Source organism: Hyaena hyaena, unplaced genomic scaffold (genome assembly GCF_003009895.1).
Source record: "Hyaena hyaena isolate Hyena2069 unplaced genomic scaffold, ASM300989v1 scaffold_40, whole genome shotgun sequence".
Taxonomy (NCBI): domain Eukaryota; kingdom Metazoa; phylum Chordata; class Mammalia; order Carnivora; family Hyaenidae; genus Hyaena; species Hyaena hyaena.
The window spans coordinates 1,618,469-1,641,280 of record NW_024080672.1 but is presented as its reverse complement, the minus strand read 5'-3'; the positions used below and the strand labels follow the sequence as shown (position 1 = coordinate 1,641,280).

The 22,812-nt window shown below is 38.9% G+C and overlaps 1 protein-coding gene and 1 long non-coding RNA gene across 3 annotated transcripts in view; one reads left to right on the top strand and one right to left on the bottom strand.

Moving 5' to 3' along the window:
- Window positions 1-1,614: 1,614 nt before the first annotated feature.
- On the bottom strand, window positions 1,615-10,372 carry LOC120230307. Its single transcript, XR_005527972.1, has 3 exons — window positions 10,329-10,372; window positions 8,941-9,126; window positions 1,615-2,340 (listed from the first exon to the last, which is right to left on the bottom strand). It is a non-coding gene; the product is annotated as an uncharacterized LOC120230307 (long non-coding RNA).
- SKAP2 (src kinase associated phosphoprotein 2) overlaps window positions 9,234-22,812 on the top strand; it is a 175,358-nt gene continuing 161,779 nt past the window's right edge. For both annotated transcript variants that reach the window (XM_039229874.1, XM_039229873.1), the window contains exons 1-3: window positions 9,234-9,490; window positions 18,821-18,926; window positions 19,533-19,558. In XM_039229874.1, the coding sequence (XP_039085805.1) occupies window positions 9,424-9,490; window positions 18,821-18,926; window positions 19,533-19,558 (199 nt within the window). In that variant the 5' untranslated portion in view covers window positions 9,234-9,423. The remainder of the gene's footprint in view (window positions 9,491-18,820; window positions 18,927-19,532; window positions 19,559-22,812) is intronic.

Below are 22,812 nucleotides of genomic sequence, written 5' to 3'. Positions count from 1 at the left end.
CATCCCTTCTCTGGAGATCCACCTAGAATCTACCAGATATGATCAAGACTGTAAGACAGTCATAGTCCACGAGGGCAAAAAGCAATCAAAACAAGCATGTCCCTTTTACTGAAAGTAGGCAAGGTAAGAGACTTGGTTTCTGAACCCAGGCCAGAGAAACTTAGTTACTAGAACCAGGATAGAAGGTCAGAGCCAGGGCTGACCTTCAATGGTGATGTCTCCAAAGCACTGAGAGTCTGGATAGGGGAAATTAATGTCAGTTAAAGGGAGAAGAGGGCTGTTACCTGGGGAGAGAACCAGGTAGCCCCTGACAGACAACTCTGGAATCAGATGGACATTCTCTCACTTTATTCCTTTTTTTTTTTAATGTTTATTTTTATTTTTGAGAGAGAGAGCTAGTACAGGTGTGTGTGTGGGGGGAGGGGGGCGAGGGGGAGAGGGACACACAGAATCTGAGGCAGGCTCCAGTCTCTGAGCTGTCAGCACAGAGCCCGATGCAGGGCCCGAACCCATGAACCATGAGATCATGACCTGAGCCGAAGTCAGACGCTTAACTAACTGAGCCACCCAGGCGCCCCATCTCTCACTTTATTCCTAATTGGTGGAATCCTAAAGACATATTAGCAGCACCTTGTTAAGGGCTCAAATCCAGTCTATATTAAGTTGCTTATTATTCTATTAAAATAAATGGCTAGGGCAGCAAAGTGCCAAGGCACACGTTTGTGTATATGCAAATGAGATGGAGAACAAAAGAGAATGTGTTTCCTTACCTTATTAATAAATTATATTAATAGGATTAACAATAATTATGACCTAAAATCTGAAAAGACAAGTTACTGAGCTGCATCTATGAGAACCTATTGGCTCTGGTGGGTTCTGTGTCATATTTTTAAAGGGTAAATGACATCATATAAATTCTAGTGAGAATATAATTTTTTTCTTGCTGGCACTACACAATGATAAATTCATCCCTACCACCTAGATGATTCAAATGAAGAGAGGGATAAGAATTTAGAAAATAAAAACAAACCTTCACTTCTGAAAATTCTTTAATTTTTTTATTTTAGAGAGAGTGAGCAAGGGAGCTGGGCAGAGTGGGGGGGGGGGAGAGAGAGAGAGACAGAGAGAGAGAGAGAGAGAGAGAGAGAGAGAGAGAGAATCTTAAGCAGGCTCCATGCTCTGTGTGGATCCTGATGTGGGGCTCCATCCCACAACCCTGAGATTACCACCTGATCCAAAATCAGGAGTTAGATGCCCAACCCACTGAGCGGGTGCCCTGCCTCCACTTCTGAAGATTCTTTAAAAAGTCAATACTAGATGACTTGAAAGACACAGGCTTAAAAGGTTTTAAAAAAGTATTAGGCCGCAAAATAAATTCAAGATTTCGGGACGCCTTGGTGGCTCAGTCGGTTAAGGTTCTGATTTTTAATTTCCACCCTGACAGCATGGAGCCTGCTTGAGATTTTCTCTCTTCCTTTTTGCCTCTCCCTCTCCACTGCTCTCTGTCTCTCAAAATAAATGAACTTAAAAAATGCAAGATTTCAATTGCTTCTTTTGTCTACTCCACGTTTTGTTTTGTTTTGTTTTTTTAAGGTAATCTCTATACCCAACATATAGGGCTCGAACTCATGACCCTGGGATCAAGAGTAGCATGCTCCACTGACTGAGCCAGCAATGTGCCTTTCTATTCTTATAACAGTGCAAGTGTGTGCTTGGTGGCTTTGCAATCTGTCAACCTACTTTTCCTGGAGTTCTCTTTTATGTGTTTCTGGCTGGGGTGGGTCACAAAAGAGATTCTTGTTTCAGATTTACAGTAGTGATACTTTGTAGTGACTTGTTTCACTGTAAACCTTGTTTTAGATTTACAGAAGTGACACAAAGTAGTCACTTTGTAGCTCATGTATATTGTTGCTTCCCTGCTGGTTTACCTCACTGGCATGCAGCAGCAGCCAAGCCAGATAGCCAGATAAGGCAAATTGCTCAGTCTTCCGCTGGATCCTCCTTTCAGTGCTGACTCCTGAGACAAATGTGTGTTCAGTTCTGTAATGAAGGACTCCAGCTTCTGCAGGACATCAGGTTCAGAGGCAGCAGAAGCTAGCTTTTGTTTCAGGTGGTCCCCATGAACATGGCTTGTGCTTCCACATTCCAGGTTGTCGTGAATCTCCTCTATCTTCCCTTCCTGACTCTCAGCCTTGGGGACTTCAAGCTCCAGCCACAGATCCAAAGGTAGCAGCCTTATATAGTTTAACTCCAAAATTGTGTAGGGTCAAATGTCTTCATATTATATAGCTCTGTCTCCATTCTGGTAGTTTTGCTTCTTAGCTTGAACCCTGATAGAGACTGAAACAGTGAGAGTATAAAATGAAAACAGGTCTTTTGACTCCCAAACGACAACTGACAGAAAGCTGGTTGAGCAAACTGTGCAGCTGAAAACATGGGCTACCTTTCATGGACAAGGAAGGATGACTCAGAAGATAGAACCAAGATCCACAGAGAAGTTGTTCCAGGTGGGAGTAGAATTGCTTTTAATCAAGGACTGTCTACATTTTCTGGTTGGATTTTAGAATTGCTATGAACCAGTAATCACTGTATACTTCTTACTGTCCCTACCCCTTCTGTTTTTTTCTAATTTTAAATGTTTTATTTATTTTTGAGAGAGAGAGAGAGAGAGAGCGAGAGAGACAGCATGAGCAGGGGAGGGGCAGAGAGAGAGGGAGACATAGAATCTGAAACAGGCTCCTGGCTCTGAGCTAGCTGTCAGCACAGATCCTGATGCGGAGCTCGAACCCACGAACTGACATTATGACCTGGGCTGAAGCCGGACGCTTAACCGACTGAGCCACCCAGGCGCCCTATTCCCTACCCCTTCTGAATAGGAATGCCTACAATGGGTATCTTCTGTCTGTCTCACCACTGCATGTTACATGGAGAGCAGGTAATTATCTTTTTACTTCATAGGTGTTTAAATTGAGAGAACTGTACTCGAGGAGCTGTATTGAAGCAGCAGCATCCATATCTTGACTTGATTTAGATAATGAGATGCTGGTCTTTGAGCTGCTGTTGTAATAGGATGAGACTTTATAGGTGGCTTTGGGAGGGAATGGGTATATTCTGCATGGAGAGACATGTGAATGACTGGGGGCCAGAGGGCTGACTACGGTAGCTAGCTCTCAATACAGGCCCAGTGATTCTCCCTTTCTGGGACTCACAGCCTCTGCAGTCCCTTCCTCCTTCAATATAGCAGGCTTGGTCTGTGTCACCAATACAATATGGCAGTGGCAAAGCGATGCCACTTCTGAGATTAAGTGATAAAGACACCGCAGCTTCTGTCTTAGCTGTGTTATCTCCTTTATCACTTGCTCTGGGGGAAGCCAGTTGCCATGTCAAGAGGACATGTAAGCAGCCCTGGGGAGAAGTCTATGTAGTGAGGAACTGAGGCCTTTTGCCAACAGCCAAAGAGAAATGGAGGAGTCCAGCCAACAGTCCTGTGGGTGAACTTTCTTCAAAGCTGCTCCTCTAGGTATGGTTAAGCCTTCAGATGATTGCAACCAGGGCCATCCAGCTAAAATGTTCATGGATTCCTGACCATCAGGCACTACGTGAGATACTATGTGTTTAAAGCTAAGTTTTGTTATGCAGCAACAAATGACTACAAAATGCCTAAGTGTAAAATATAATACTGTTTTCCACATGCCTATGAATGCCAAACTAAAGGAAGATAAGAGGGGTAGAGAAAAAAAGTAAATTGTGTTTTAGCTCATTGTTTGTTTTCAGTGCGCCTTTAGATTCTTTTAATCCTAGGCCTGTTGGCAAATACTTATTCAACTAAATTTGGCAAACATCAGGAAGAGGGTTAGCTTTAGTTATGGGGATATATAGAGTTCTCTCTTTATATATCCATATATGCATCTTCTTTGAATTGGAGGATTCCAGTTTGAGAAGACAAATTGTAAGATTTTCTAGTCTCTTCTTTGTGGACTGGTAGGGAAGCTGTTACTGCTTTAACTAGTTGAGATTTAAAATTTCATATATTATTATTTTTTTTTTTACCTAATAGGACTAGTTTAAAGAATGTAAAGTATGATTTGATTTCCTTCCTAGCTTTTGTTAAGGAAACATTCGGAAACAAGAGAAATAATATTCCTTCTGGCCTCTCTTTATTTCTCTTTCTGTCTTATAATCAATTTCAGTAACTTTAACAATAAACAGTAAAAATGATAAAGTATACAAAGCATCGCCCAAGTGAATCCATCACAAACCTGTGTCTGAGAATGGTTTCCTAAGTAGGGAAAATGTGGTTCATACAAAAAGTCCATTTTCTGTTATTGCCTTTTTTTATTTGGACTACTAGATGCTATATATTTTAAGGCAATCTTAATAGTTTCCTGTCTCTCACTAACAAGAATGGCTTGTCATAATGAGCAGTGTAGACACTGTCCATTTGATCCACTCCAGAAAACTGTCTATTTGATACAAGAGTAAATCACTTCAATTCCTTTGTGGAATGAGCGGCGTATAAATAAATAAATGAGACACAAGAATAAAGAAAAAATGTGGTCAGTTCTCTCAAGAAGGAAACAAAGGATAGGGACATTTGGAGGCCTGGTTTAATAAAAAATGTGACAAGACAAAGAATTATATGTGATAACTGTAAAGGGAGGAAAGTACCCTCGCTAATATAAAATGTCCATGAAATAGTTTCTTTCTTCTTTTGGAAGGAAGAGAATTTTGTAGTTTTTAAGAATAATAATTCTCAATTCTTTGAAGTTGGAGGGCCTGTGTTGTAAAAAGACTATTTACTTTTACCTCCACCAAAAAGAATCCTAATTTGACTCTAGATGCTGGCAAGGATATGGAGAAACGGGCACCCTCCTACACGGCTGGTGGGAATGTAAACTGGTGCAGCCCTTCTGGAAAACAGTGTGGAGGTTCCTCAAAAAATTAACACTAGAACTCCCCTATGACCCAGCAATAGCACTGCTAGGAATTTACCCAAGGGACACAGGAGTGCTGATGCATAGGGGCACATGGACCCCAATGTTCATAGCAGCACTCTCAACAATAGCCAAATCATGGAAACAGCCCAAGTGTCCATCAGCTGACGAATGGATCAAGAAGATGTGGTTCATCTATACAATGGAATACTACATGGCAATGAGAAAGAATGAAATCTGGCGATCTGTAGCAACATGGATGGAACTCAAGTGTGTTATGCTAAGTCAAATAAGTCAGGCAGAGAAGGACAGATACCATATATTTGCACTTATATGTGGATCAGGAGAAACTTAACAGAGGACCATGGGGGAGGAGAAGGGAAAAAATAGTTGGGGAGAAGGAGGGAGGCAAACCATGAGAGATTCTTGAATACTGAGAACAAACTGAGGGCTGAAGGGGCTGGGGAAGAGGGGTGATGGGCATGGAGGGGGGCACCTATTGGGATGAACACTGGGTGTTATATGGAAACCAATTTGACAATAAACTATGAAAGAAAAAAAAACATTTACTGACCAAGTGAAAAACAACAATCCTAATTTTCAGTATTTTTAAAAAATAAGGTACATTTTATTTATTTATTTATTTGTTTATTTAGTTTGAGAGAGTGCAAGTGGGGGACGGGCAGAGCAAGGGGGAGAGAGAGAATTCCAAGCAGGCTCCACCCAAAATCAAGAGTTGGATACTCAACTGACTGAGCCACCCAGGCACCCCTTCAGTACTCTTTCTATATAATTCATCACATTTCTAAATCTGAGTAGGAATTTCAGATTCCATTTTAGGGAGTGGGTTTGTTTTAGGTGTGTCTTTTTATTATTGTTATTTGTGTGTTTTACTTCCATTATAAACTTTTTATCCTGTTTTTTTAAAGTTTACTTACTTATTTAGTTAGATAATCTCCACACCCAATGTGGGGCTTAAACTCATGATCCTGAGATTAAAAGTCACATGCTCTTTTGACTTGAGCCAGCCAGGCTCCAACATGTTCTAATTTTTCCTTTTCTAATTAGTGTGTGTTGTACCTCTTACAGAATTATACAAAAATATCATTGCATTTGACTACTTAATTTTTTACTGTTACTGTCTGAGACTTTTTTGTGTGGAATATTAATAGAGCCATTACTCTATTGGATTTAAGGTTCCAAGTGGGGATGAAAAATATGTTATGGCAAATTTTGTGCCATACAGGAGCAGGAAAGTGGTAAATGATTCTCAACATCAAATCTCAGGATGTCTACATAAAGGAAAGTATGTAGGAATTGTATGTATGTCTACATACAATGGGTAAAACAGTCTCTTCAACAAACAGTATTGTGAAAACTGGATGGCAAAATGCAGAATGAAACTGGACCTTTTTTTTTCAAGTTTATTTATTTATTTTGAGAGAGAGAGAAAAATGCAAGTTGGGGAGGGGCAGACAGAGAGGGAGGGAGGAAGAGAGAGAGAGAGAGAGAGAGAGAGAATCCCAAGCAGCCTCCACACCATTAGCACAGAGCCCAAATGGACTCTCAAACCCACGAACCATGAGATCATGACCTGAGCTGAAGTCAGACGCTCAACCAACTGAGCCACCCAGGTACCCCTGGACCACTTTCTTATACCATACACAAAAATAAATTCAAAATGGATGAAAGACCTAAATGTGAGAAAGGAAACCATCAAAATACTAGAGAAGAACATAGGCAACAACCCCTTTGACCTCGGCCAGAGCAATTTCTTACTAGATACATCACCAGAGGCAAGGGAAACAAAGCAAACATGAACTACTGGGAATTCATCAAGATAAAAAGCTTCTACATAGGGAAGGAAACAATCAACAAAACTGAAAGGCTGCCTATGGAATGGGAGAAGATACTTACAAGTGACATATCTGATAAAGGATTACCATCCATAATCTATAAAGAACTTATCAAACTCAACACCCAAAACACAAATAACCCAGTTACAAAATGGGCAGAAGACATGAATAACACTTTTCCAAAGAAGGTGTCTAGACGGCTAACAGACATACGAAAAGATGCTCAACATCACTCATCATCAGGGAAATGCAAATCAAAATTCTGATGAGATACCACCTCACACCTATCAGAATGGCTAAAATTAACAACTCAGGGAACAACGGTTGTTGACAAGGATGCGGGGAGAGGGGAACCCTCTTGCACTGTTGGTGAGATTGCAGACTGGTACAGACACTCTAGAGAACAGTATGGAGGTTCCTCAAAAAATGAAAAATAGAACTACCCTATGATCTAGCAATTACACTAGTAGCTATTTATCCAAAGGATACAAAAATACAGATTGAAAAGGATAAATACACCCCAATGTTTATTACAGCATTGTCAACAGTAGCCAAACTATGGAAAAAACCTAAATGTCTATCGACTGATGAATGGATAAAGATATGGTCCAGGGGAGCCTGGGTGGCTCAGTTATTGGGCATCCAACTTGCCTCAGGTCTTGATCTCCTTGTCTGTGAGTTCCAGCCCTGCATCAGGCTCTGTGCTGACAGCCTAGAGCCTGGAGTCTGCTTCAGATTCTGTGTCTTCCTTTCTCTCTGCCCCTCCCCTGCTCACACTCTGTCTCTCTCAAAAATAAATAAACATTAAAAAAATTAAAAAAAAAAAGACGCACAATGGAATATTATTCAGCTATCAAAAAGAATGAAATTTTGCTGTTTGCAATGATATGGATGGACCTAGCATGTATTATGTTAAATGAAGTAAGTCAATCAGAGAAAGACAAATTCTATATGATTTCACTCAGATGTGGAATTTAAGAAACGAAACAGATGAACATATGGGAAGGGCGGAAAAGAAGAGAGGGAAACAAAACCACAAGAAACTCTTAAAAGAGAACAAACTAAGGGTTGATGGAGGGAGGTGGGTAAGAGATGGGCTAGATAGGTGCTGGGTATTAAGGAGTACACTTATTGTGATGGGCACTGGGTGTTGTAAGCAATGAATCACTGAATTCTGCTCCTAAAACCAATACTGTACTGTATGCTAAAACTTAAAAACAAAACAAAACACCCCAACAAACATCAGTATGTCTAGAATCAAAACTACCTGGAGCTTATTTAAAATGCAGATAATCAGGTCCCACCCTAAGCAGACAGAATTAGAATCTCTGGGAGTGGAACTTGAGACTCTGTGTTGTTAATTGTTCTGTCATTCTAATGCAAACTGAAATTTAAGGACTATTGATTTGGTGAGGGTTGGAGGATAGAGGAATAAACAATTTACACTGTGACTGGAACCACAATACAATGTTCAAAATACAACTGTAACATGAAGGAAAGAGCTTTGCCAGGGCAGTTCCCATATGAAGGGGGCCGAGATTAAGCATATATAAACACACACACGTATTCAGAATATACACATATAGATAGAATATACACAGTATATAGAATACACACCCACACCTTTAAAGACAAAAGAACGTGCCTTTTGGGTTTTAGAGAAAATCTGTAAAATTTACAGATAGAAGACATGCAATAAGTATTCTGTTGACTAAACGATCAGGTTGGCGTGAACACATTTTATAATTCCATTCTACTAATCACTAGCAATTTTCTTTTTTGATGTTTACAGTAGTATCGATGTCTACTTAGCTTTTTTTTTTTTTTTTTTTTTTTAACTCAAAAGGACAGTGACTAGAACTCCTTACTTCTTCATACCGGGAGAAGCCGCCCTCCAAATAAGAACTGGGTAGAAAAGTAATTTTAAGAGCCAATCGGATTGCTCTCTGGGGCAGCTCCAGACTGGCCTCTCAGGGAAGACTGGCGGAAGATGGGTCTTGGTTACCTCATTCAATCGGACAAAGGAGGCCATAATAGTTTGGGGAAGTCGAAAATCCCCTGTGGGTTACTACGCGAGGTGTTAATCCTCGGCCGGGTTTACCGTTGGCCAGAGGTCCCTTAATCGGAAAACTTAGAGGCACTATGGATACCTTATTCTTCGGGATCCTGGAGAAACGGTCAGCAGTTGTGGAGGTACCAGTAACCAAAATGGCTGCAGGGCGCTTCAGGCTCCGGATCAGCTGATGCAGCCCGAGTCCGCTCCCTTCCCACCAGCTGCTCCTCCCGCTCCCTTACGTAGAGGGGGGTGTGGCCTGCACTGAGGCTCTTTTCCGAGGCTAGGAAAACCGAAGGATACACATGCGCAGTTCGGCCCCTCAGGCCCTTTGGTTCTCCTCCCAGCCCATCGCCCCGCCCCGATCTGCCGGGAGGGGCTGGGCCCAGAGTCCGGCAGCTGCCGGCTGGGGCTTTAGTGACTTCCTTGTTGTGAGCCCCGGCCCGGCAGTGTCCGGACTCGTAGCCCCGCCGCCCTCACCGGGACCGCTAGCCCGAGTCTAGGTCGCAGCCGCAACTCCAGCCCATCGCTTCCCTTTTCAGCACAGGTTTTCCCACCCGCACGCCTCGCGCTCCCTAACATGCCCATCCCCAGCAGCACCTCCTCTCCCTACTCCCTCCCTGAGGAAATTAGGAACCTGTTGGCAGGTAAAGAGCGGGAAGGGGGCGGGCAACGCTGCCGGGGCGGAGGGCGGGGGCGAGGGGACGGCGAGCCGGTGGGGACAGAAGCATTCAGAGTCTATACCCTCCCTCCCCACGCTTCCCGTGTGCCTGGCCAGGGGGAGCGGGACTGGGAAGGGGGGAAAAGGGCTGGGAGGGAGGGAGTGGGCGTGTGTTGAAATTTGGTCCGAGGATGTTGGGGAAGCCCTTGTTGATGGGCTACACTAATTGGATCAGGACGTTTCTGTATGCTTCGTGAGGACGTCGTGTGCGTGTGTGTGAGAGCGAGCCGAGGGAGGGAGACGGAATGATAATGAGTACGTGTGTGAGAACTGGGAAGGGATCAGAAGTCAAAGAAGTAGTTCTTTGGTGGTCTGACCAATGGAGAAGAAGGGTGTGAAAACGCAAAAAGGTGTTTGAGCTACAGGTGTTCGGGGTTGTGGGACGCAGGGTTTTGTCATTTCCCAAACTGCCATTTTTCTTAAACATTCATTGTGCTCATATTTAAGACTTTCAGAGAGGGCTCGATTCTCAAATAGCCACTTGTTTTCAGCCCGAGTAACACATTAAAACAAAAAAGGAAGTATGTGTTAAGGTCCAACTTCCTGTGCCTCACGATGAAAGTACATCTTTGCATCCTCATCTTCCCCTTTTAAGTTTTAAAAGACCATTTACAGGAACTTAACGTTAGGAGTTCAGGATGCGGTTCTTCAAGGCTGTGACGAACCCACTACTAGTCTATTACTGTACTAGATATGGAGATGTATATTTCTGCACAAGGTAGAAAATACATAAATACATCTTTTTAGGGTAGCACCATTCTTACCTATCCTGATGTTCTTGGAATTCTTACCATCATTCACTTTGTCCTGCGTGCATCAGAATTCTAGAAACTGAATTTGGATTGTTTTGCTTTAGTTGTCTCCGAAGTATTTATCTTTCAATATTGGTCATGGATAACTGGATTAAAAGAGTTTCTTTTAGATGTATATTACAAGTTGCTTATTTTAACCCTTAATATCTAAAATGTGGCATTTTAAATAGCAAGTTGCTATTATAGGAGTGCGAGACCAAATCTTCTAATAAATATGCTGTTTTGCTGGTTAGCATCATGAATATGATCAAGAGACTAAAACCAATAGTGTGTGAATGGAGACTGAACATGATTACAGTGTGATAAATGCTTTTGTGGTGGTATACTATTTTACTCTAAGAAATGCTTATTGTCATTAATGGGTACCACTAAGGGAGATATAAAGAACTGTAAAGACTGATTTAAGGCAGCTTTTATTCCATTATGGGAGAGTTTCATGCGAGTACTGATTTTGTTTTATGACAGTAAACATTCTCATTGTTACACTGCTGGAATTGCGTGTTTAGAATACTGTTTTAATAACCAGGCCAGAGAAGTTGTTTATCGTTATTCCAAAAGTAGAGGGCACCACTTTCAGGATATTTTAGGTCTGAATTTTCGAATTTAAGAACTAAAGTGCCGACCTCTGGGTGCACCCCTTTAAAGCTTCAGAGCTCCCATCAGTAGGCAGTTCGTTGTTTTGGTCCATAAACATACATTATCAGATAGTATGATATATAGGCTATGAGACTCATCATTCTCTGATCCCCTTAGATTACCAATATTTCATGTGGCCCTTATTTTTGTAATTTAGTTGAAAGCTTAGAATTACATAAATTTAAATTATCTACCAGTGCTAAGTTCCCATATACTCTAGCTTTTTCTTTCTCTTTAGTCAGTTAATATGCCTGCATAATGTCTGAAATAAGTGCTTTAAAAGTCATCTTAGTGATGTTTTCATATTTTCATATGAAAGCAAGTCACATATTAAAACACATGAAGTATTAAAAACAAATATTAAAATATTGACATTTTGGAGACTGTACATTTGCCTTAGACTTTATTTTCAGAGGACATTTTTAAGAGGTATGGATATGAGCGAATATCTGTTATCTATATTTTTTAAAGAAGTGAAGCAAGTAAGCCAGTGTTTTTCAGTTTTCTTTTTTAACTCCTCATTCAGAGAAAGTTGCTTTATGTTTTATGGTTGACTGTAATTAAAATCTTTTTCGAGGTAGGAGAGGTTTTAGGAATAAATGTTCTCCACAGCCTTTTCACATTTTCCACCCAAAAAAATTCTGTTGGGATTGTACGTGATTATTTGCATAATTCAAGTGTGTTGGGTAATAGTACTTGGTTAGATTTAAAATTACTAAAACTATAGAGGGAGACCATTGGCTTAAATTTTAAATTGGCCTAAAGTACTTGCTGGATTTCCTAGTACTTTCTTTGAAGCTAAGATTTGGGTTGTGGTGGTTGTAATTAACAGTTGAACACTCTTAACAATGCATGATGCTGTGCTAGAATTCCAAGGTAGAGAAGATAAGAAACTAGACTTTTCAGGCACTTAAAATCCCTTGCCTACAGAAAAAAAGGATATCCAGTCTTAAGATAATGCCTATCAAAATAACATCGCTTTGGACAGTTCCCTTTGTGTTCCATGCACCTTTTACCCAAATCATGATATGTCCTCTGTGTTAAATGTTTGACCTTCAACTGCTTGGTAGCGCTAGGTACTCAAAGGTATTCTTACCAATCTTAATATTTTCTCTGTCTTTATTTCTCTTTCTGATTATAGCAGTTTTAGGCTTCAATATTTGTTCCTCTCTCCTCTCCTTCCCCTCTAAAATGTTCTATAGAAATGCAAAAACCCATAGATGCTATCATTCTTAACTCACATTTAATGATACTCTTGAAAAAGTGGCTGTATAGTTTTGACTGTTAGTGATTTATATTTCTGTGGAATCAGTATATTAAACCTTGAAAGCCTCTGCTTCTTATAATAGCGTTGTATTATTCTTCTGTTACATGAATAGAAAAAAGGTTTACAGATTTTTGTTAAAAGTAAATTTTGAACTGTCATATATACTACAGGCAACCTTTAATTTTTTTTTTTTTTTTTTTTTTGCAACAATGAAAGAAGAGGTTTAGCCTGGATAATTGGAAGCAATGGATAATTCCAAATCTTGTCCATTTAATCTTTTCCTACATCCAAATATTTTGACTAGGACTAACAGCAAGAATAATCTTGATTTATGTGAGTTTTTCTTCCAGGCAGGCAGGAAAGTGAGAGAAACCACTGGTTCCCAACCCCCTTCATTTGTTTAATCACCCTTTGAATACGGGAGCTTTAGTGGTTTGCAATCAGATATTCCCATTCATTTTCATACATTTGTTTTAGGACAACATGTTTAAAAAGGGAAGCTGTAAGAGGATGTAAGTTCCTTTTAATTAAATTAGAAAATGAAACCAACATGAAAAGAAGAAAATAGTGGTTGTCGGTACTCTGAAAAATCAAAACCAAACCAAACAAACAATAAACAAAGTGGCTATATCGTTTCTGCAAAGTGACCTTGACATTTTTTCACACAGCAGTGTTGGTTAGAAATATTGCATTTTCCCCTACTGGGGATTTCCAGAACATTTTTTTTTTTTTAACTTCACACATTAAAATCTATAAAGAATGCCATTCCGTTGAAATAGGGGGAGACTTTTTTCAATACTGAGAATAGTATGGTTTGATTTCTACCTTTCCTAAGTTCTGTTTATAATTTGGTCAACATTTTGGGTTTATTTTTCCTATGAGAATTATTTATGGTACATCTAGTGTCCCATAATTTCCTTCTGGGGCATTGGCTGAGTATGTAAAGGGAAGAGTGCCACCTACTGAGTCACCAATAGTCACCTACTTCTTTAACACCTGGATTTTCATAAGAGCAAGACCAAGCCTGCTCTGTTTTGGCAGTAATAACTAATGAGCATAAAGCTGATATGAAGACATTTGATCTCAAAATGAAATCAGCCTATGACACCTCTTAGGTTTTCTCTTCCAGAAACAGGAATATGTATTTGTAAGTCAAGGGATCACAATTTTACAATTTCCTGTATGGGTCAAATAATGTAGATGAATTAAGACGTGATAGTAAAAAAAAATATTTGCCTCTATTAGGCATATAATATCTTACCTTTTCTTAGGAGGAAATCTTTGGCTGGATTGCTTTCCACCATCACTTTCCATTGACAGTGTTTTTATTTCCGATTACTAAATAAGGCTCTTGATAGTATGTACTGTTTTTATAGTTACTCAACCCAAGTTATCACTGGCTTTCTTTAAAAAAAAAAAAAAGGAATCTAAATACATTGAAAAATGAGAAGTGTATTAAAAATTTCCAAATGAATTTATCCCTACATTATCAGCATTAAAATATTACTAGAAGGAAGACAGAAACGTCAGCATTGGAAAACCCTCTGGTGATTTGAAACACAGTTCAGTTGTCTCTCATAAATTTAAGATTAAGTGTCATATATGGGTGATGAAAGTGGCATGGGCTAGTTTTTATATACTCATTATTCACTTAAGTTTGTCTTTTTCAATTAAAGCCAAGTCTATCTTTTTCATCCCACTGAGTTTACATTTCTTTTTCAATCACATACTGAACACATTAAAATAGATGCTACCTAACAGTGAATCTAGTGTAAATCTCAGACTAATGTGTTATTCACTGTGGCTTCTTTTGAAAATGCGTGGTAAAAAGATTTGGATTAGTATAAGGTGTTATTTATCAAGAGTCATCTTTTTGAGGTGAAAGATGTTCATCTATATTCTTCAGCAACCCAGTTTTCTATCAGAATAAATCATTTAGCCTCCAAAGCCAATTTTGAAAATTTTATCAGATGATTGGATTGTAAGACTTAGGATTGTTTTACCTATTGTACTATGAGAACTCCTTGTGCTTGTTCATGTCTCTTCTTCTATGTTTGGAAAATTCACAATACAACCATAACCTGTAAAAATGCTAGATAATCAGGAGAAAGACATTGATTAGGGAATCAATAACTTTAAAATTAGCCATTTTCCAACTTTGGGCATTGGCTCCATTGATCTACATGCGCCCCGCTTATTTGATTTTTATGTTTTTACCAGTAGGTGTTTGGTCAGACCATACCTCACTTTAGCTGAGAAGAAAAGCCCATTTTTTTGTTCTGATGTCAGCTTAAAGGTTGGCTGGGATTCTTACCATGTTAAGTTTAGTAATAGTACCTTTATGAATTTATAGTGAAACCTGGCCCAATTTGTAAAGTAGAGAAGGATGTGGAATTCAGTAGTAAAGCCATTTGGGGGTGAGGTGTAATTGGTTTTACACTTATGTTATTGATCTGGAGCTGAGCAAATGGTAGTGGACTCAGTCCGATTCTTGCCCCCCTCTCCAATACAATTCAGGCCAGCACAGAGGCTCTTTGTGTGTGTGTGTGTGTGTGTGTGTGTGTGTGCGCGTGCACGCGCGCGCGCACGTATGCACGCTCCGGGTGGTTTTCCATGGTTAGGAGAGGAGGCAGAAGACATCAAGTGTTACCTTTGTGGCTTATTTACAGCCTTCCAGGAAGTCATATTCCAGGCTGCTCTAACCTTGTGTGGTTCCAAGTTTTTTACTGTGTGATCCAGATGGAAGTTGGTAGAGAACGGTTAGCCTCTCTCTCTCTCTCTCTCTCTCTCTCTCTCTGTGTGTGTGTGTGTGTGTGTGTGATGTGTTAGATACCTGTCATAGCCACTTGGGCTCTAAGGGAAGACGTGAAGAGTGGGCAGTTTTTCTGGGGGTCCATATGTACAGAAAAAGAAAAGAAAGGGAAATCGGAGTACCATTCAATGATTTGGTGTATGTTAGGTGCTTGCCTCTTAGGGGTTCCGATGGCTTTTGAGAGATTTTAACTTCCCGCTGCTTGAGGATTGCAGAGCCAAGACATGATGTCATCTTTTAATTTTGTTTTCCGACCTTAACAGTTATCTACAGAGCAGTTTGAAGTCTGATCTTCTCAGGGCCCTCTCCCCCAGATTTTTACAGTTGTACCGGGAGATAAGGTTTATTCTTGACTGTGTTAAGGTGTAACAGGAGCAAAAAATCACTACCACATTTATACTCTCTGAGATGACTCTTTCCTTGGTGATGACTCGGGGGCAGAGGCTGATGGAGATGGGGCTAATTCTGGGGTTAAGTGCCAGCGGCGCTGACCTGCGGTCTGCGGGCTGCGGGAGGGGCGAGGGTGGGGGTTAGGCTCCCCGGAGCTGCGTATTCTCCACGCGCCGGGCGGGTCCCCACGCTTTGGTGAGTGCCTGGATGGAGACCCCTCCCTCTGAGGAAGAGGAATTCTAACTCACCAGGCCAAGAGGCTAGCGAGGAGCCAGGCTGACCTTTTATTGCAATCGAATTACGGCTGTTCCCCGAATTACAGGCAGTCTGGAGTCAGTGAAATCTACATACTAACCGAGAGACACGACCCCTAAAGCAAGGTAGAAGAGGGCGAACACGCTTGCCAGCTTATCGTTTGCAGGGCTACGCAGAGCACAATAAAAAGCTTCAAATCTCTTTTCTGACCAGCCGGAGGAGCGCTTGATTTGTCCAGGACTTTTATTGCCCGCTTTTGAAATATTACCCTGGCTCTGAGCTACAAAGCCGCAGATCCAGTCGCGTTTGTCTGGCGAGGCCGCTGCCCCAAACCCAGTGCTCCTTGCTCACAGCGCCCAAGACCCAAACTCTGGGGTTTAACACTCGGAGTGGCGAGTCTTTGAGGACGTGGGGAGCCGAAATGTCTGCCAGGAAAGCCCAAGTAACTTTGCAGCACTCCCCCTATCTCTGCGCCGGGCGAGCAGGGCGCCTGCTTCACGCGGGGACCCGGTGGAAGGTCCCCCGCACATCCAGAGGGGGTCCGGTGCCCGGCAGAGGCTGGTTTTGTTCAGTTTGGAAATAAATGGGCACAGCGTGGGTTTTAAGAAATAGCCCAGATTTCAAAAACTTCAAAACCGACGGAATCTGTGGGCACCAACAAACTAAGATTTCAGGAATCAATTCCTCTTTAAAGTTCTTAAGTTGTTTATTAAAAAAAGAGGGGAGGAACCCCCCCCACCAGAAAACAGCAAAAACAGTTCTTACACTTTTCACGTCTTCTTGGAAAATCATTTATTAAAAAATCGGTGTTTATTAAATCTTTTTAGTCGCCTTAAACCGCTTTCTGGGATTAGAGTAAGAGTAACTACATCAAGACTACTCCCATACAGATCTTTTCCCTTGCCCGATCTCCTCCCCAACAAACAACACGGATTCTTCCTGCAGTCACATACTCTTTCAGCAAGCATTTCCTCATGAAATAGCATGGGTCAGTATTTTGAAAATATTTGGTGGCGGGGGCGGGGGGGAGTGTTAGGAAATCCTATATAGAGCGTTGCAGCTTTTTATGTTTTCCGAGTTTTTATACAACTGAAAACGACCTCTTAAAGAAATAACTCTTGGGTTGTAATTCCTTCTGTTATTGCTTCCAGAGATTGAAAATAGATCCCCCTGTTTGTTTAAATTTGGATTGTGTAATGAAAATGTAAAATAGGCAATTAAATACTTGTGGATGAGGGAATTAAAGACAAACATTGAGTGAGAGTAACATTAAGCAGACAATTCACCGATCATTGTGCCAGAGCCTCTCCCAAGTACTGAGTCCAGTTGCAAGAAAGAATCCGCAATAGACATGCTTCTCCTTCCCTTGTGCTACTTTGTTACTAGATTTATTGTAACCATCCCAGAGAAGCCAATGATCTTTTCCATTTCAGCTAATGTCTGAATGTTCAAAGGTTGCTTGTTTCTCTGTGTACAAAAATTAAAGAGTTTAGGAGAGAGTGCTTTAAAAAAAAAAGTTTCATTATTTTGAACTCACTTTAGAAACCTGAGTCTAATTTGCACTGGTTATGGATTAAGTCTCTATGTCCTCTTCAAAATATGGACGCCTCAAGTAAAGAGAAGCTGTGACATTTTGCTTTCATTTCATCTTGATACTTACTTGTAACATTAGTCATTAATGGACTTCAAACCAGAAAGCCATTTAAAAAAATTATTCCAAGATTAAATTTTAATTCTTTCACTTGTCATATTGATTTAGTGAAAAATTACCTCTATACATTTATTACGAATATATGGAATAACAGTTTAATTACCTTGCTTATTAGATCAAGATATTTTTGTAATCAAGAATTTAAAATCGATCACAACATTCTGTCTCAAATACTAGGTTTTAAATTGTTAATTAAAAAAAGTACAGTTGAAAGACTATTACACTGCTTTGAATTACTTATATATACTGTTATCACATGCATTGATACTATCTTTTTGTCAGTGTGAGTTAGGAGACAAAGTAGTTAAATAAATAAAAAGAAAGTAAAATATACACACGCCTTTTCAATATGAAATATGGATGGTTTACAGTCATACCTACTTTGAAAAATTTTCACGGTATCCTTTATATTACATATCTCAAAGATTTGAACTTCGGCATATAAAATTAATTTAAAGTTGCACAATGTTTTATGAACAATAAGAATGGGGCTGTAGGATTAGTTGGAATTTTGTACTAGAGAGAACTAGAAAGCAGAATAATTTACAAGATTACTTAATTAAAAAAAAAAGAGGCTTTGTGGGAATGTTATATGTATCCATAGGAATCTTATTCCTAGGTTACTCCATTTTTAAATAGTGGGCAAATGTATTTTTCCTACTTCTTTTCTTTATTTAAAAAATTTTTTTCCAGGTGGTAATACCAAGGTAGGAAGCAAGAACACACAAAACCACACAACAGAATTTTTGTTTCTTGTTTTTGTTTATGTTTTAATTTTTGAAGGTGGCTGGTCAGAATGGGTGGGGCAGGTAGGAATGAGGAGGGTTTGATCTGGGCATCATGGCTAGAAAAAGGGATTTATTTTTTCCCTTAGAACATTCAATATTGCACATACCTCAGAATGGATTACACTAGGAAAAACAGGCCCTTGCCAGAGACATTAGCTTATATTGATATAATATCGTGAATGACCTGTTCATACAGGAACTTCCAAAATATTATAAAATGATAATAACAGATGCATAAAAGCTCTGTGCTTGCTTTTATATGAGAGAATTTGTTTTATGAGGCACCATAGTTTATTAAAACTTGTGTGCTCCTCCCTGGTTTAATGATGCCAGACATCCACATAGCATTTGCTGTGCTAAGCATAAGTAGAGCATACACATTTTATTAGCTAAGTGGTGAACAGATTTGTCCAACTTAGTATTTGAAACATATTTCAACTCTTATGCTTCTGATTGATAAATAGCTGTAACAAATTGTACAGATATTAACACTTATGGGTAGAAACAATCATTGTCCTATTTATCTTCACAAAAAATGATTCTTTCAAATAATTTGTATCCTGTTTCTTATATTTCATGCTTTAGATGTTGAAACATTTGTAGCAGACACGCTGAGAGGGGAAAATTTATCCAAGAAAGCAAAGGAGAAGAGAGAATCCCTTATTAAGAAGATAAAAGATGTAAAGTCTATGTAAGTCACTTACTTGCCATTTATTACTTATTTCTTACTTAGAAGCAACTTCGTAGTTACCATTTTAATAAAGAATTGATTATCACAGAATTAACTTTTTTATGTCCAATTTTAATTAGTGTTAAATACTGTAAAGACAAAATATATGTCCTCTATAATAGTTTTTAAAAACTGAGATGCTTCTCATATTATCCTTTTTTTTTTTTTTTGGTAGAGCTTCTTGATTATATATTTTTTCTACGCATTCTAGCAAAATCCAACTGTTCGTTTTGATTTTTTGAGGACGTATTGGGTTTGTGTGCTAGGATAAAGGTTAGGTTGAGAATTTTAACATAAATGCCTCTAGATACGGAAATGAGTAAAATGTATGTAGTGGGTTTTAAAGATTCTGGTTTTACTACTCTAACTTCAGTCTTTAAAAATACTTTTATTATAAATCCATAAGGCTTTTGGAATTGTCATTTCATGATGGGAAGTACTCTTTTCTGTAGATGTGTGTCTGTAATACAGAATTTTAAATAGATTTGAATTATTGCCAATGACTAGACCTTGTTTTGATTTGTCAACCCTCATTTTAAAATATAATGTTCTTGCTTTCTTTTCCAGCTATCTTCAGGAATTTCAAGACAAAGGTAAATTTTCAAGTTTGTCAGACTTGACCTTTTTTTTTTTTTTTTTTTTTTTTGCTTGTGGAGATGTTCAGTAGGGTAATCTAACACATACTGAAATTTGATGGTTGGGATCAAAATTTAAATTTCCATATTGTATACTTAGACTTTCAAGATGAGAGTGCGAGCTCCCCCTGCTGAGAAAAAAATTAAAAAGCATATCTGGGATCTACTCTGCACAATATGACGCAGACATCTTATATATTTACTATTCTTAGGTGTTAATGTTTCTTATGGCACGTTGTGGCAGAAATTTGTTAAGAAAGTATATACTTACAGTTGCACATGGAATAATTTGGTAAAGCACAGGTGAAATACCAAGCTAACACCATTTGCCACAGGAGAGATTGGTGGTGGTGGAATCAGGAGGGCCTGTGGCTGCTTCTAGGTAATGTTTTTAATGGATAATTGCCTTAAAATAGTGTCAAAATTTATGTCTGGAAACATGAGTAAAATCTTTTTCCAATGATTTTTTATTATCACTGTGATTCTTTTGACGTGAATACATGTATGCTATAGACATCTTTAAAGAAGGGAATTCAGTTTAATTGTTTTGAAGTACATGACAGTGCTGGGAACCTGATTATCTTCCTTTAGATTTGAGGGATGGTTGTTTAGCGTATTGAAAACCAAAATAAGAAAGTCATAGGAAGTTACTACTGTTTCATGTCTTTCAGTTCTATGAGGGAAACTGTGTATGGCCCCTACTTCCGGGATGCTAATTCATAGGTCATGACCTGAAGCCTGGGGATGCTGGTATGAGGGTTACATCATGAGGTCAGCTAACCTGTGTGGTGTTAGGATCTGGGTCTGGGGGACAAACAGTATGGCATCTTCTAACCAGGGTTAGCAAATACCAGAGAGTAATTCATACCTCTGCCAACTGAGAGTAGTGACAGTTTCAGGAAACCAAGAATTAACCAGACAACTCTAAACCCAAATAGTTAAAAGGAAACCATCATTTCTTTTCACATTAAATCATTAAGGTCATTGTGATTGGAGGGATTGAGAAGAGATTTTTTTTTTCATATGGAGATCTTTAACACTATTTAAAAAATTTTTTTATGTTTATTTTTGAGAGAGAGAGAGCGCGCATGGATGAAAGCGGGGGAGGGGTAGAGAGAGAGGGAGACAGAATCAGAAGGAGGTTTCAGGCTCTGAGCTGTCAGCACAGAGCCCGACTCAGGGCTCTAACCCACAAACCGTGAGATCATGACGTGAGCCAAAGTTGGACGCTTAACAGACTGAGCCACTGAACCGTCCAGGCGTCCCAGAAATCTTTAACATTATTAAATAAAGAGAAGAGCAGAAATTCCTCTTCCCCACAAATACTTCTTTGTACTCTACAACCAATCCTCAACTGTGGGTTTAATCATACTGCATTTTGCTTAGTTGAATATAGAAGTAATGAATTTATGCATTCTTATTATATAGTATCCTGTTCATAGAGGAATACTAGATTTCAGATTCTGTCTTAAAGGACATGTTTTGTTCCGATGATTATTTATTAAATTCATTGTGGCTTAATTATTTGTACATTAACAAATTTTAAGCTAAGAAAGCATGATAATGAAGTCATTATATAACTATATGATTCAATAATAGGGTAGGAGCTTTGTTATTCTGGTATAGGACTCATTCTGATGTATAGATATTACTGAGGTATAGTCTTTGTTTCTAAAGAGAATGGAAATTGATATAGTATTTGATAGAGAGTGAAAAATGAGCCTAGAATAAGAGTTCAAATAACACAGAATTCAGAGATTCTGCATAACCATTTTTCTCGAAGTCATTTGTAGTTTAATACTTCTACATTGAGTTAACTAATCATCAAGAGTGCCTGCTTAAAAGTAAGCCTGTGCATAAATTAGGTGTATACCTTGGAGAAATATGAGAAGCTGAGTAATTTTATGCCATTATACCTTTACCTTTAAAGTATATTCAGCTTTGTTCTTTAAAAAAAACAAAACAAAACTATTACTGTGGTTAGTACTACTTTGCTTTGTAGTTAGCAAAGTTAGTACTTAATAGTTGCAAAGTAATGATTCAAGATACATCTTTTATTTAAAAATAGGAAGTTAGTAATTATCAGATCTCTACATAAATTCATCTAAGTATATTTTGATATTGCTGCTTTTCTTTTTTCTTTTACATTTCCCTTTGGGGTTTTGGGTTATCTTCATCCAAGGAGACCTGGGAAGAATTCCTTTCAGCTGTTTTCCTGATATCTCTCTCTCTCTCTCTTTCTCTCAGGTCAATATGGGGTCATAATGAAGTAAACAGAGGCTGTTTTCCTCCTTTTCACTTTTATATTCCTATTTACTTCAGCTATTTTATCTCTTCAAAATGGCAGTTAAGTACCATTTTAATATCATTAATGGAAGAAAAAAGGACCAGGTGAACAGTTCTTAAACAAAATGAATTAATTTAGAGTTGTTCATTTCTGTTAAGTGAATTAAGGAATTATTAGTTTGTCTAATGTACACAGATGTTAGTCACCCTTCCTTCCCCCCTCCCTCTCTCCTCACTCCCCTTACAGTGTAGGTGCTACTCCCCCATCCTGAGATTTCACAGTGCAGAATTTACAGTTCAGTGTTTTTCAGTTCTTAGAACTAGTTGAATTGATACAACTGTTCAAACATTGAGCTGCATAGATCTTAGAGGATTTTAAAAAAGTATTTCCATTTTCTTTTGTGGGGAGGGGAATAGTTTGTACATGTAGAAATTTATTTTATTATAGTGGCTCCTAGATATTGAAGCTTGTTCATTAAGTTAATTTTCTATTTGCCATTTATATTCATTTTCAAAGCAAGCTGTTGTCTGAAGACTTCCCTTTTCATTTCTTTAATTTATTAAGGATTCCTTATTTTATCTCCTTATATCCTTAAGTACTCAAGTCTAGATTCTCTCTTTTTTTTTTTTAAAGTTTATTTTGAAAGAGACAGAGTGCAAGTGGGGGAGGGGCAGAGAGTGAGGGAGAGAGAAAGAATCTCAAGCAGGGTCTGTGTAGCACTGAGCCTGATGCAAGGCTTGAACTCAAGAAACCGTGAGATAATGACTTGAGCTGAAATCGAGAATCAGAGGCTTAACCAACTAAGCCACCCAGGCGTTCTTAGATTCTTTTTTGAGGAAGTCTGATAAAGTGTGATTTTAGAGTAAATTATCAGTTGATATTCTAAATTCATTTATTTTACTTATATATAAGAAAGAGTTGAACC